At 41.7% G+C, this 15,216-nt stretch overlaps 1 protein-coding gene across 1 annotated transcript in view; it reads left to right on the forward strand.

The window, feature by feature from the left end:
* LOC120553725 (myelin regulatory factor-like protein) overlaps positions 1–15,216 on the forward strand; it is a 42,072-nt gene that overhangs the window by 14,741 nt on the left and 12,115 nt on the right. The window contains exons 11-19 of the mRNA XM_039792418.1: positions 926–1,034; positions 1,931–2,040; positions 3,194–3,339; positions 8,859–9,020; positions 9,695–9,751; positions 12,400–12,446; positions 13,268–13,429; positions 14,443–14,490; positions 14,680–14,764. Coding sequence (XP_039648352.1) covers positions 926–1,034; positions 1,931–2,040; positions 3,194–3,339; positions 8,859–9,020; positions 9,695–9,751; positions 12,400–12,446; positions 13,268–13,429; positions 14,443–14,490; positions 14,680–14,764 — 926 coding nt within the window. The remainder of the gene's footprint in view (positions 1–925; positions 1,035–1,930; positions 2,041–3,193; positions 3,340–8,858; positions 9,021–9,694; positions 9,752–12,399; positions 12,447–13,267; positions 13,430–14,442; positions 14,491–14,679; positions 14,765–15,216) is intronic.

The following is a 15,216-nucleotide window of genomic DNA, read 5'->3' on the forward strand; positions in this document are numbered from 1 at the left end:
CCTTATATTTATATGTTGTATTTTTGTTATGAAATAGCAGCACTTGTCCCTCCCTCATTACCACCACTGAGGTACCCTTGAGCAAGGCCCTTAACATCTCAGTGGCCAGCAGATCAGACTGTGGTTGTACTGGGCAGCTCCCAGCAGATCAGACTGTGGTTGTACTGGGCAGCTCCCAGCAGATCAGACTGGGGTTGTACTGGGCAGCTCCCAGCAGATCAGACTGTGGTTGTACTGGGCAGCTTCCAGGTATGAATGTGTAACTGTGAATGTGACAGGTCGTCGTTGTGAATGAAAATTTGTTCTCAATCGACTTACCTGGATAATAAAAGGTTAAATAAAAAAATAAATAAATATGACATTGGGCTAATTGAGCTTCAGGAAAACGAGAAGTGGTGCTGCTGATCAATCACATCGCAACATTCGCTTTCCAGCACTCCTGAAAGGTTGAAAGACTAATCTAATCTGGACTTGAACCATACTGTGTTTGTAAATGTACTGGTTTTCTTATTCTTGTTCTAATACTTTTATTTTATTTTTATACTATATATTTATTAACTGTTGCTGACAGTGCCACTTTTTATCCTTTATGTTGCTAAGCGAGTGATTGATGTCATCTTGATTTCGTTGTGTAGAGATATGCAATGACAATAAAACTATCTATCAATCTATCTATCTAATCATATTTCCTGGGTGGAAACTCGATCACAAAAACAGCAATGTGGGATAATTCTGTTGGTTTCATGATGTTCAAAATGTGTTTATTATTAGGATTAACCCCCTGAGATTTATCATCATCGTTTTGTGTGGAAATCAGTAATCAATAAAGATGAGATTAGTCTGGGAATTATTGCCCTAATCAATATACAGCTGTAATTTTGGTTGTCTCTACTGGTAAAAATGTGCTCATCTGCTGGTTTTTCAGGTTGACTCCGAGCAGCAGCTGAAGAGAATCACTCAGATGAGAATTGTCGAGTTTGATTATAAACCGGAGTTTGCCTCCACCATGGGAATAGACCACACCCACCAGACAGGTGACAAGTCACATTATTACAGTATTTAAAGGTCCCATGGCATGAAAATTTCACTTTTTGAGGTTTTTTAACATTAATATGAGTTCCCCCAGCCTGCCTATGGCCCCCCAGTGGCTAGAAATGGTGATAGGTGTAAACCGAGCCCTGGGTATCCTGCTCTGCCTTTGAGAAAATGAAAGCTCAGATGGACCAATCAGGAATCTTCTCATTATGAGGTCATAAGGGGAAAGGTTACCTCCCCTTTCTCTGCTTTGCCCGCCCAGAGAATTTGGCCCACCCATGAGAGAGAGAGACACATCACCTCTCCTCCTCAATAGCTACAGACACAGAAATGGCACATCCTAAGGAAAGCTCATTGTGGGACTGGCTCTAGTGGCTGTAATTCTGCACCAAGGCTGAATTTCAGGAAAGAGACTTCAGATACAGTATTAGGGGACCAGTAAGGTCTATATAAAAGAGACTTCAGATACAGTATTAGGGGACCACTAAGGCCTATATAAAAGAGACTTCAGATACAGTATTAGGGGACCACTAAAGCCTATATAAAAGAGACTTCAGATACAGTATTAGGGGACCACTAAGGTCTATATAAAAGAGACTTCAGATACAGTATTAGGGGACCACTAAGGTCTATATAAAAGAGACTTCAGATACAGTATTAGGGGACCACTAAGGCCTATATAAAAGAGACTTCAGATACAGTATTAGGGGACCACTAAGGCCTATATAAAAGAGACTTCAGATACAGTATTAGGGGACCACTAAGGTCTATATAAAAGCATCCAAAGAGCACCATGTCATGGGACCTTTAATCTATAATTTATTATTAAACCAGGTGAGTGAGATGCTTTGTACATTGTGATGTATTATAACAACCCGATGACGTGATGTTTCAGGTATAATAGCTCAGGAGGTGAAGGAGCTGCTCCCCTCAGCGGTGACGGAGGTCGGTGACGTCTCCTGTTCTGACGGAGAGAAGATTCATAACTTCCTCATGGTGGACAAAGTAATCTCCTCGTACTCTTTTCTTCCTGCCTTCCAGACTGTTTATCTTACTGGTTAATGTTGTTTTGACATTTAAGATTTGACCTATTTAGACTTTAAATGAACGGCAACAATTACTTTTAGGTTTTTCAAACATCAAAGGTTCTTAAAATGGGGATTTCTTTTTAATAAATCATGCAACTGTTTGCCAGAGATGTGACCATCTTATCAAACTTCAATCTAGCTTTCGGGCTCCGAACGCAGCGACTGCAGCTCTGCAAAATAGTCTCCGGAAGGAACTTGTTTTGGTGGAACATTTGCACCCCACAAAAGAAACTGGCACATACCATATTGAGCTGTAGGTAGGATTGGGAAGATCCAGGACTTTTGAACATCAACAACTTCTCAGTCCATCCCCCCCTTTCTGCTAAAGCCCAAAACATTCTCCTAAGCCCCTCCCCCCACAAGGGAGAATGAATGCATGTGCCTGAGCAGTGATTGAAAAGCAGTTAAACACCCCACCTGGCCCTGATTGGTGCTTCTGAACAGGGAACAGTGTTTGTAAATCCCACTCCAGGCTGTAGGTGGTGCCAGAGGAGCTGGATTTATTTTTAAATGACCTGCTTCATGTAGTTCTACTGGAACATAGGGTCAGTTCAAGCAAATATGACAGAAGGTTAGTTTTATAAGGCTTAACTACTGCACCTTTAAATTTAAGTGCAAGTTAATTTAAGTTAACTGTTGACACAATACAGTAGCGTGAGATATTTAAATTAGCTGATCCATGGTTAAACCTCATTAGCTCTTACCAGTGTATCTTCGTGTGTACTTCGTCCACAGCAATCCCACCAATCAGTCCCAAAACGGCCCAGTTAGAGAGGAAATGCCGTAATACATATTCTTTGTAAATCTTTACAATTATTCTCCGAAAGAACCAAGCAGGCCTGGAAAATTTGCCATTTTCAGCACGTAACGTTGCTCCAAGGTTCCGGTTCATGTTTCCTCATTGCAAGTGGAGTTTAAAGTAAAGACAAAAGTGGAAAGTGAGATCTGGAGGAACTTTCGGCATCGCTGGAACTATCCCATAAATTAACTTTAGTCGTCAATATACTGTAGACTATTGTGCAGTTAACAAAGACTTTGTGTAGAAACTGTATTGCCTCCTCCTCCTCCAGGAGCAGATCTTCATGGAGAATGTGGGGGCCGTGCAGCAGCTGTCCAAGCTCACCGACAACCTGGAGACTCGAATCAACGAGCTGGAGGTCTGGAACCACCGACTGGCGAAGCTGAAGAGCCTGACAGGCAGCCTGCGCTCCAATGGGTACCTCCATCCATTATATTATACATATATTAATTTATTCATCTGTTATAAAATGTTATATTGTTGTTGTAACAATAACATTTGATTGTAAGTACCTTTATGTAATCAAAGGCCAATTAACAAACAAATGAAACATAAAACTACATACAATGTTAGCATTTAGCGTTTAGCTGCCTCTAGCTAGTACGCATTAGTTTATACGTAAAAATGTATGTGTTTATGACAACATCAGTCCATTTAGATGCTGAATAGTGTGGTCCTTTTTACTTAAATAACGCAGCTAATGTACTGTCTTTAAACTTTTAATCTTGATAATATTATGCAACACATCTACTCAATAGGTTGATTGCCAATTACTCCCAAAACGACATATATGATCTATTTACTGCAGCACATAGCTGTTTTAAACCTGTGACCGCGCTGGACATTTTAATCACTGCACCGTATTATTTAACATAACTGGTGCAGTTTTAACAACATAGTTAACGTTGTGAAACGTAACTAGTTATGTTTTAGTAAAGTTAGATTTAAGAGTTAGTAGTTTCCTTAAAACAAGTCACGTAAAACTACTCAAATGAGTACGTAACGTCACAGACGTCATTGTGTCACGGAGTAACGTCTGTCAATTTAAAAAAATTACCGTTAACTTTTGGTTTTCACACGGGACACGATTCCCGGTCTCCTGAGTGAAAGTCCTGTGTTTGTTCGGAAATAGTTAAGTGTAGGAAACAACAGTACTTAGTTAGGATTTATAAAACATCAGGGATTGGCTGAAAATGAGTCATGTTGGCTTAAAATTAGGCACTAAGGTCAGTAAAACTTGGTTAATTTCAAAAGTTGACAGTAGACTTTTCAATTTCAAGCGGGACACCTTGCACGGATAGACTACTACTGTCACGAGAGGTTAGCCTGGCTCCGCCCTCCTACGTACAATTTTCATTTCCCTTCAGTACTACGTCTGGGTTTGTGATTTATTCGCGGGTTTTCTCCGGCCAAATCTTAACCGGTCCAATTAGTGAACAGAGGGAGTGGCTGAGAATGATGGCGTTGAGGTCGTGCGCTAGTTTGAGTTGTAGTTCTGTAATGGCGAGCGGAGAAAGATGCGAGCGAAGCCGTTCGGTCCTTTGTGGCAACGCTGCCGAATATCCAGAAGTTAAAGCCCGAGCGAGAACAATCTTTGCTGAGTTGTGTTGGGAGCCATGATGTCGTGGTCCTCCACCCCACGGGGTTCAGGAACAGTTTGATTTTCCAAGTCGCTCCGTTAGCGGTGAAGGAGTTAGCTAAGGCTAACGCTAGCGATGCTAAGCCGATGTCACGACCAAACGTTAGCAATTGGTTATGGCAGATCCAGAGTGGCTCTGGACAGATCCAATAGTTTTAAACTTCAACCGAGGACCCCGCCTTTAGGAAGTTAACACTTGTCAATGGAGAGTGGCCAGACTCTCTGGACCAATGAAATAGGACCCGAGTCTGGTAGGACCAGGCTAGTGTATCAGAGTCTGGTAGGACCAGGCTAGTGTACCAGAGTCTGGTAGGACCAGGCTAGTGTACCAGAGTCCAGTAGGACCAGGCTAGTGTACCAGAGTCTGGTAGGACCAGGCTAATGTACCAGAGTCTGGTAGGACCAGGCTAGTGGACCAGAGTATGGTAGGACCAGGCTAATGTACCAGATTCTGGTAGGACCAGGCTAATGTACCAGATTCTGGTAGGACCAGGCTAATGTACCAGAGTCTGGTAGGACCAGGCTAGTGTACCAGAGTCTAGTAGGACCAGGCTAGTGTACCAGAGTCCAGTAGGACCAGGCTAGTGTACCAGAGTCTGGTAGGACCAGGCTAATGTACCAGAGTCTGGTAGGACCAGGCTAACGAGAGGTCGCCACCTAACAAGAAAAGTAATAATGGGTCGTTATGAGTTGCTTGCACAATCGACCTATACAGCCGTTTCTGGGTGAGGCTGGTCTGTATTATAATTACATGTGGTTACGTATCATTACAATTGTATTATTATTACAACATGAATCTTTTTACATCTGTAAATATATATTTCGGAACAAAAAAAATCAGAAACTGTGCTTCATTTCTACTTTTTATCCTCCCTCCATTATAACTCTTCATATTTCTTTATAAATCTTCACACATTATTTTCTTCCCTTTAGTCATAAGAAAGAATAGAATACATGCAAATGTTTTTGACTGCTGAAAGGTTAGCTTTGTAAAAGTCATCATATGCAGATGAAATCAATCAAGAACAGTAAATAAAAAAGCAGAATTCAGGTCATGTAGGGTATATAACGGCATGGAACATTACTCAGTCAAAAATTAGAGTTTTTTTGTGATTGTTGTGGCGCAAAAATCGTTGATTATGCGGCACGTTTTCTTAAAAAATGCGATGGAATATGCGGGATATTTATGCAATTTTACGCGATGAAATTGCGGGAATTTGCAAAAACTGCAGTTTGATGAAAAAGAGAAAATCAAGTGATTCCCCCAACAGTCAACACCCTGCTTTTCGATGATGTTCACGTCGCGTAATTACGTCAATTACACACGCAGCATTTTTCAACTTTCTGCTAAGATATATGTGACTTTTTTGCAATGAAAATGCGGGGATTATGAAATCATGCAAGCCCAGCATATTTTGCGCGGAAATCGGCAATTTATGGTGTATAAAGTGCGCCATATTTGAAAAAATGTGCCCCCCCGCATACATATGCGGACTTTGGCTGATTATGCGTTGAATTGTGCGATCGCATAATCACATTTTTCTGGAGGGACTGATTAGTCTGTGTGTGTGTGTGTGTTACATCATAGCAGCATTATTGTTATCAGGGCATCAGTGCAAATCACAGTTCAAGGACAAAAGAGAGAGAGAGTGAATGAGGAGCTGCAGCCTTAGAAGAAAGGATGAAGTTGTAAAACTGCTGTGCTGTGGTTTCCTCCTTGTCTGTGTGTTGTTGGAAGGTATTGTGTGAAAGTTGAAGGACTGTTTAGCTTCACGTACTGAACTGTGCTTATGGTCACAGACTGAGAAGACGACAGAAGATTGAATCTGATTATTTGTTATTCCTCCTGTTGTCCTTGGGTCCAATTTGACCCATTTTCAAAAAGTTTCTTTCAACCAAATTGTCAAAAAAAAGAACGTGGATGGTTCCATGCAACGCTCTTCACAAGTAAAATAAATGATCGGTTCTCTAATTTCATTGAATTTGGGTGTTTTATTCAATTTTATAGCGTTTGAAAATAAATTCATAAAAGAATGTTGAAAAAAGGTAACAAATATGTCGGAAAATGCTTCAAAAACATGAAAAGAAACGCCGAAAAAATTTACACAAACATCAGGAAAAGCGACAGAAGTGTTGAAAAGTCGACCAAAATGTTAAAAATAAGTTTGATTTTTAAAATTTTGACCCAGAAACACAAAACGCTGCATGGTCAACGGGAAGACAACTGAAGGGTTAAAGAAAGAGTTCAGATGTTTTGAAGCAGGGTTGTAAGAGGTATTCTTTAAAGGTGCTGTAGGTAGGATTGGGAAGATCCAGGACTTAACCAAAAAATATTAACACCAACAACTCCTAAGCCCCTCCCCCCACAAGGGAGAATGAATGCATGTGCATAAGCAGTGATTGACACGCAGTTAGTAGAGATGGCCCGATACCATTTTGTGCTTCCAGATACCGATTGTAATACCTGAACTTGCGTATCGGCCTTGCGTATGTGTCATATATTTTATTATGTTTTAACAGCTGTATACTACTAGCCCTAATAAACTGTTTGTGAAACATGAACAAATACAAACAATGAACGCCCCAGAACTTTCTTTTATTCTCCAGTTTGACAGTCAGTTATAACGGAAAAAGACCAGAAATAAACTACTTTAACGTACACTTTCTTCAGGGCTTTATTAAGTGATATCGGCTCGGTGCATAAATTCCAGTACTTCCCGATACCGATATCAGCGTTTTAGGCAGTATCGGAGCCAATACTGATTCTGGTATCGGTATCGGAACATCTCTACCAGTTAGACACCCCCCCTTGGCCCTGATTGGTGCATCTGAACAGGGAGCGGTGGATTTTTGCAAATCTCTCTACAGGCTGTAGAGGAGCTGGATGTTTTTTTAAATGACCTGCTTCATGTAGTTCTAGTGGAACATAGGGTCAGTTTCAGCTAATATGACAGAAAGTTAGTTTTATAAGGCTTACCTACTGCACCTTTAAACCACTATACTCCTTTGACAAAAAACGTAATTTTACTTCACAGAACACAGGTGCTATACCGCTGCCTGCATTGCTTAGTTTATATGTTATTGAGACTTTGGTGTTTTAAAATGGTTAGTTCTGATTCACCAAAGTTACACGATAACACAAAATGGGGGCGCGCTAATGGCCATATATCCAAACTATTCCCTTCAAGTGCTTTACAGGAGACAGAAGTTGTATTGAATGTGACATACATAATTCACCTTTGTTGTTAAGCACTTTGTTCTTAACGGGTTTCTTCATGCAGTGATAAACGTAATACGTTATACATGTTATTTACTGTAGTCACTTCATGTACAGTACAGGCCAAAAGTTTGGACACACCTTCTCATTCAATGTGTTTCTTTAATTTCATGACTATTTACATTGTAGATTCTCACTGAAGGCATCAAAACTATGAATGAACACATATGGAATTATGTACTTAACAAAAGTGTGTAAAAAAAAGTGAAAAAATGTTTTTTTTTGTTTTTAAAAAAGGTTTTTTTTTTTTTTAAAAAATTTTTTTTTTTTTTTTTTAAGGGGGAAAAATCCACTAATGAACCCTGACAAAGCACACCTGTGAAGGTAAAACCATTTCAGGTGACTACCTCGTGAAGCTCATTGAGAGAACACCAAGGGTTTGCAGAGTTATCAAAAAAAGCAAAGGGTGGCTACTTTGAAGAATCTAAAATATAAGACATGTTTTCAGTTATTTCACACTTTTTTGTTAAGTACATAATTCCATATGTGTTCATATGGTTAGTTCGGATTCACCAAAGTTAGTTTTTTTTAGGCTTTTTAGCTTCCATGTTCCGGTTCATCAGTGGCTCGATCAGTGGCTCGATCAGTGGCTGGATGGTGTTTTTTGCCCCAACTGCTCCTTCAAGGCAGCTGCGACCGCTGCCTTCAAGGCACCTAACCCTAATAACTTAACCCCTAACCCCTAACCCTTAACCCCTAACCCTAATCTTAACCTTAACCTTAACCCCTAACCCTTAACCCCTAACCCTAATCTTAACCTTAACCCCTAACACTAATCTTAACCTTAACCCTTAACCATAATCTTAACCTTAACCCCTAACACTAATCTTAACCTTAACCCTAATCTTAACCTTAACCCCTAACCCTAACCTTAAACTTAACCCCTAACCCTAACTAGTGCCTCCCAATGGTGCCTTCCGGGCAGCGCTGCCTGGAAGGCGCTGTTGGGGGCAAAAAACACCGATAAACTCATCAGTGCCTTCAAAATAAAAGCTGGACTTCTGTTGTTTTCTCCAACAGGACACCCGGGAAACACAGCGGTGTGTCGATGCCGGCGAGCCCCGACGCATGCAGGACTGGGAAAGCTCCGAAGGAAGGCTGGAGTCAGAGGTCCAGACGCTGTCTGCAGCGTAAAGTCTTCCAGGCCAGCCTCCTCACCCTGCTGACCACCATGGCTTTCTGGTGAGGCACGATGTCACTTCCTGTTTCTACCACGTAGAAGTCTTTTGTTAATTAGAGAAGGATAAATATTCATTATTTAAAACATTGTGTGTGTGTGTGTATATTTGTGTGTGTGTGTGTGTATTTGTGTATGTGTCTGTGTGTGTGTGTGTGTGTGTGTGTGTGTGTGTATATGTGTGTGTGTGTCTCTGTGTGTGTGTGTATGTGTATATGTGTGTGTATGTGTGTGTGTATTTGTGTATGTGTCTGTGTGTGTGTGTGTGTATATGTGTGTGTATGTGTCTCTGTGTGTGTGTATGTATATATATATATATATAATTATATATATATATGTGTGTGTGTGTGTGTTTTTCTGTGTGTGTGTATATGTGTGTGTATGTGTCTCTGTGTGTGTGTGTGTATTTGTGTGTGTGTCTGTGTGTGTGTGTGTGTATACATGTGTGTTTGTGTCTGTGTGTGTGTGTTTGTCTGTGTGTTTGTGTGTGTGTATGTGTGTGTGTATACGTGTGTGTATTTGTGTGTGTGTGTGTGGGTGTGTGCGCATGTGTTTGTGTATACGTGTGTGTATTTGTGTGTGTGTGTGTGGGTGTGTGCGCATGTGTTTGTGTATACGTGTGTGTATTTGTGTGTGTGTGTGTGGGTGTGTGCGCGTGTGTGTGTGTGTGTGTGTGCAGCATCATCTTTATCACCGCTCTGTACCTACTGAATCTGAAGGAGGAAGGTATGAACAGGTAAAAAAAACAACAACATTTTATTATCATCGGAAAAACACATTAACCCCTCCCCTTCTGCCACCTTGGGACCTTATTTCGGGGAAAAAAATATGTACACTAGTGAACAGGGAGAGTCAAATAATAATTTGATCCCATTTGAATTCAGCCATGGATTATACATATGATCTTCGTGAGTTTAAAAGATAGTTTGCAAGTCAAGAAAGTCTCACTATGTCCGTTTATTAGCCTATTTATAAGCTATTTAAATAGCTGGATACATGGTTAAAAGTAATTTGCTCTTACCAGTGTATGTCTGTTCAAAAGCGTAACTTTGGGTTCAATATTGGGGGGTTGAGATCTCCACTTTCATAGTATATGAAATATATACCAATATATCAAACACATCCTAATTTCTTGCATTCTGGTGAATTTTTCTGCAACAATTTGTGCCTTTCTTGCATCAACTTATGGTGTAAATGTCTTTTTTTTATGAAAAGTAATGTAAATGTAAATTATTATTAGATATTTGGGGGGTTGCACTGGCCAGTATTAATTATTGGGGGGGTTGTAACCCACCCATCCCCCCTTTAAATTACGCATATGTCTCTGTGTGTACTTCGTCCACAGCAATCCCACCAATGGGTCCCAAACTTCCCAGTTAGAGAGGAAATGCCCTAAACATTTACAATCATTCCCTGAAAGAACCGAGCAGGTCTGCCTTGTTGCATCATCCACATTTTCTCATCCAGTGGTTGCTTAGTTTAGTTAGTTAGTTAGTTAGTTAGTTAGTTAGTTAGTTAGTTTCCCGATCGATGGTAGCTTGAGAATGGCAACACACAGAGTGCGTAAAGCGACCGGTATACTCGCCATTCCTAACCTGTCGCGCAACAGTGTGACATCATGGGAGCGCCTTAACTATTTAGACTCGCGCGTGGTTGTCGCGATACTACTGTCAGTCCTCTCCTGAGAAGAGGTGTCGCAACTGAGGAAAGAAAATAGCAAAATAACTTAGCTATTTCTACGCACTAGAAAAAGGTAAACAATAGCAGATCAAGCCTTTCATTCACCATAAGAGTCCTGGCATCCGGTACCAGTCAGAATGCAGTTGCTATTGGTGCACTTGCTCGAAAAGCTTGCCCTCGAAACTCGTCCATGCTTCCTGTTCCGCTTTGTCGCGCGGCGCTGAAAAAAACAGAGTGGCGTGCCAGCAAGATCTATGTCATTTTGACGTCACATTGTCGCGTGACAGGTCGGGAACGGTGACTGTAAAGAGGCGTTAAGGGGGGGGGGAAACATGATGTCAGCCTTTCATCCTACCCTACCAATAACCCAACTTAAAGGGATACTCCACCGTTTGTAGAAATAGTTCTTATCACGGTCTCCCCTGGCTGTAGATAGGTGGGCTAACGCATTTTTTTGTCTTTGTGCAAGTAATTAGGTTGTTTTTTTTGTCTTTTGTTGGCTCACTTTTACTCACGACATGCTAACCGGCAACATAGGATTCCATTCACTACGCTAAGCTAACTAGCGGTGGCGCTGCCGGTGTTGCACCGGACTAAAACAATGCATGCACAAAAAATGCGTTGGCCCACCTATCTACAGCTAGGGGAGACCCCACCTATCTACAGCTAGAGGAGACCTCACCTATCTACAGCTAGAGGAGACCTCACCTATCTACAGCTAGGGGAGACCCCACCTATCTACAGCTAGAGGAGACCCCACCTATCTACAGCTAGAGGAGACCTCACCTATCTACAGCTAGAGGAGACCCCACCTATCTACAGCTAGGGAGACCCCACCTATCTACAGCTAGAGGAGACCCCACCTATCTACAGCTAGAGGAGACCTCACCTATCTACAGCTAGAGGAGACCCCACCTATCTACAGCTAGGGGAGACCCCACCTATCTACAGCTAGAGGAGAGCCCCCACCTATCTACAGCTAGGGGAGACCTCACCTATCTACAGCTAGAGGAGACCCCACCTATCTACAGCTAGGGGGAAACACCTATCTACAGCTAGAGGAGACCTCACCTATCTACAGCTAGAGGAGAACCCCACCTATCTACAGCTAGAGGAGACCCCACCTATCTACAGCTAGGGGAGACCCCACCTATCTACAGCTAGAGGAGACCTCACCTATCTACAGCTAGAGGAGACCCCACCTATCTACAACTAGAGGAGACCCCACCTATCTACAGCTAGCAAGAAGCACCCCACCTATCTACAGGCTAGAGGAGACCTCACCTATCTACAGCTAGAGGGGACCCCACCTATCTACAGCTAGAGGAGACCCCAACCTATCTACAGCTAGAGGAGACCCCACCTATCTACAGCTAGAGGAGAAACCTCACCTATCTACAGCTAGGGGAGACCCCACCTATCTACAGCTAGAGGAGACCCCACCTATCTACAGCTAGAGGAGACCCCACCTATCTACAGCTAGAGGAAACCTCTACTATCTACAGCTAGGGGAGACCCCACCTATCTACAGCTAGAGGAGACCCCACCTATCTACAGCTAGAGGAGACCTCACCTATCTACAGCTAGGGGAGACCGTGATAAGACCTATTTCAACACACGGTGGCCTATCCCTTTAATCACAACATCATTTTGGTGGTTCTGTGTGGTGTTGTTTTTGATGATTGTTGTCTTTTTGTCTGTTAGTAACGGCAGTGTGGTTCCTGTGTTGACCACAGCCTGGAGCAGCACAGGTAACCTACGACATCACAACACCGACTGTCACTCATGCAGGATCCAGTCTGAATAATGATCAGTCAGAATGTGTACATGGAGGATTGGGATAATCAAAGTAATGTGGGATCATGTGAAAGACAGCCACTGATTAATGAATAAGATTCACTTATTCACTCACAGTGAGGGGATCATCGGATAATCTGTATTTCATTTGTAATTAGAAAATTAAAAACAAGTATATTTGTTATAGGTTTTCTGGTGTCACGCTCAAAGAATTGACAAAATCTATCAGAAATGCTATTCCTTTTGGATGGAAGAATGAAAGAGTCTGTGTAGAATTCATTTTATTGTTTGAAACCAAAAACGGCAGCCACATTTTTCTTTTTTTACTAAAAATTACAAAATTGTTTGGTCTGTTCGTTTTTTGGTTACCAAACGAAAAACAAGAAAAATCAAGTTCAAAACAAGGTCTAATTTTGGTTTTTGCAAAAAAAATTTTTGAGGGGGGGGGTTTTCCTTTCGAAGAAAGTAATCAAGACGTGCGGAAGTAAAAGTAAATCTGTCAAAATAAAAGCACGTGACCATTCACATATTGACCTCTGCTAACTTGTGTTCTGCCTGCAAATATTGATCTCGCAACAATGTCAAATTACAGAAGATTAGAGGCACTAAAATTACTTAAATGTTGAGATTGAGCTCAACTTCTGCTTTTTACTTTTCCACATGATCCAAATCTGTTTATATACACATTAGCAGCAATGATAACTGAAATAAAAACATGAATAAAAGTTTTAAACAGCTTATTTTTATAACGTTAACTCCCACTTCTCTCGACCAGTCCCAGCGAGCAGTCCGCCTGGCCGCTGGCCGCCTGACGTGGACTTCTGTGAGCTGCTGTACTGTGAACGGGTGTACTGCTGCCCTCCGCCTGCAGGGGGCAGCACGGGCTTCAACATCACTGCCACTGCATCAGCTGGAGAAGAAATGTCTGATCTGGCAGGTAACAACCAAGGGGGTAAGCTTCGCTTCAGAACTCGAACCTCCTATGGTGCAATTTTGATGCTATCAAGCCATCACCTCCCATTAGCATCCCATTAGCATCCCATTCATTCTGACGTCACTTTGACAGAGAATAACTTTACATCCGAAGCGTTTAAAGACTCTATTTGTCCGTTGTTTATTTCTAAAGAAACACGACAATGTATAAAAGGCTCCATTACCTTGTACCTCACGTTATGGTTTTTGGAAAAATAGGCTAACGATTGGGTCACACAGTAGAGGAATTACCGTATAGTACAGGAGAAGCTCACAGGCAGTTTGGACTTCCATTAGCTGTTTAGGTTTAATTCCTAATGTTAACTAGCATGTTAGTGATCAGTAATTAGCCTGTGCCTATGTTATCTCCTTACATATACCTACGCTCTCCGTCTCTGTAAGATTGGGAATGATTGAGATTTCTCTCGGCACAGCTACCAGAAGACTTCACACTTTCAGACAGGTTGCTCACGTCACATTTACTTTGTCTCTCTCAGTTGGAGGCTGCTCAGTAAAGCTAGAGATCACCGGGAAAGAGACTTCTGATATCCTTCACTGGTCTCCGTCCAGAGACACGGGACCTGTTGGTCCATTATTACATACTGTCTATGGGGCCAACGTAGCAACACGTTTATTTAAACTGAAATGGTGGATGCATTGAACAACCTGTTGTGTGCGCAAGTGCTCTGCCTTTTATATTACCACGAGTTTATAGACACGTCTCTGCTGATTGGTTATCACGCACACACACACACACACACACACACACACACACACACACACACACACACACACACACACACACACACACACACACAGATGCTCCTCGATTTATAGTAATAGATGATATATCACACATTAGGACACAATCAGGCCTGCACCACTCACTGGTTGGAGATTCCTGTCATACCTTGCAGAACTAACTGTATATGTGACGATGATTTCTGCTGTAATTGTTGGTGTGTTTTTGCTCCACAGAAAGAAGAAAAGAAAATTTTTATGACAAGTTGAAAAACGCCAGTGACTGTGAGTGTTCGCCTTCTACATTTTTAAACCCAAATAAACAGACACACTGATGCTTACACAGGTTGGATGTTAAGAGACGAACGGTCACTGACAGATGGGGAGTAAAGTTGGAGATCGGAGCTGACTAAAACAATTTGATAACACATTTTGCACGCAATGTGATATGTCTTTATAATTCTCTCTTATCAGGGACGAACACCACAATCCATTCTATAATGATCAAAGAAAACCAGCAGGTGATTGACAGCAAATACTGCCTGAGAGACGAATGTGGGTAAGTGAAGAAAAACAGAAAATACACCATAATTACTACATTATTAGTAGAGTGTAAATTACAGTGTTAGAAGACACTACACACACATGCTCAGGTCCTATACATGCACTAATGGAGAGAGGTCAGAGTGAGGGGGCTGCGACTGCTGAACAGGCACCCTGAGCAGTGGGGGTTGTGTTTTGCTCAAGAGCACCTTGGCAGTGCCCAGGAGGTGAACTGGCATCTCTCCAGCTACCAATCCACACTTCGTACTTAAGGACTGAGCTACTGCCACCCCAAATTATAGCAATACTAACTGATGAATCACCTCAGTTTCAAACTCAATGACGATCAATGATTCATTAATGATTTATGATGAAATGTAAGTGTTAAATTCTGTCCTAAACACCATATACAGTTTATCAGTTGGATGCAGTGTTCATATTTTTTTACTAAAGTAAAAGTAGCAACAC

This window comes from Perca fluviatilis, chromosome 23 (genome assembly GCF_010015445.1).
Source record: "Perca fluviatilis chromosome 23, GENO_Pfluv_1.0, whole genome shotgun sequence".
Lineage (NCBI taxonomy): Eukaryota > Metazoa > Chordata > Actinopteri > Perciformes > Percidae > Perca > Perca fluviatilis.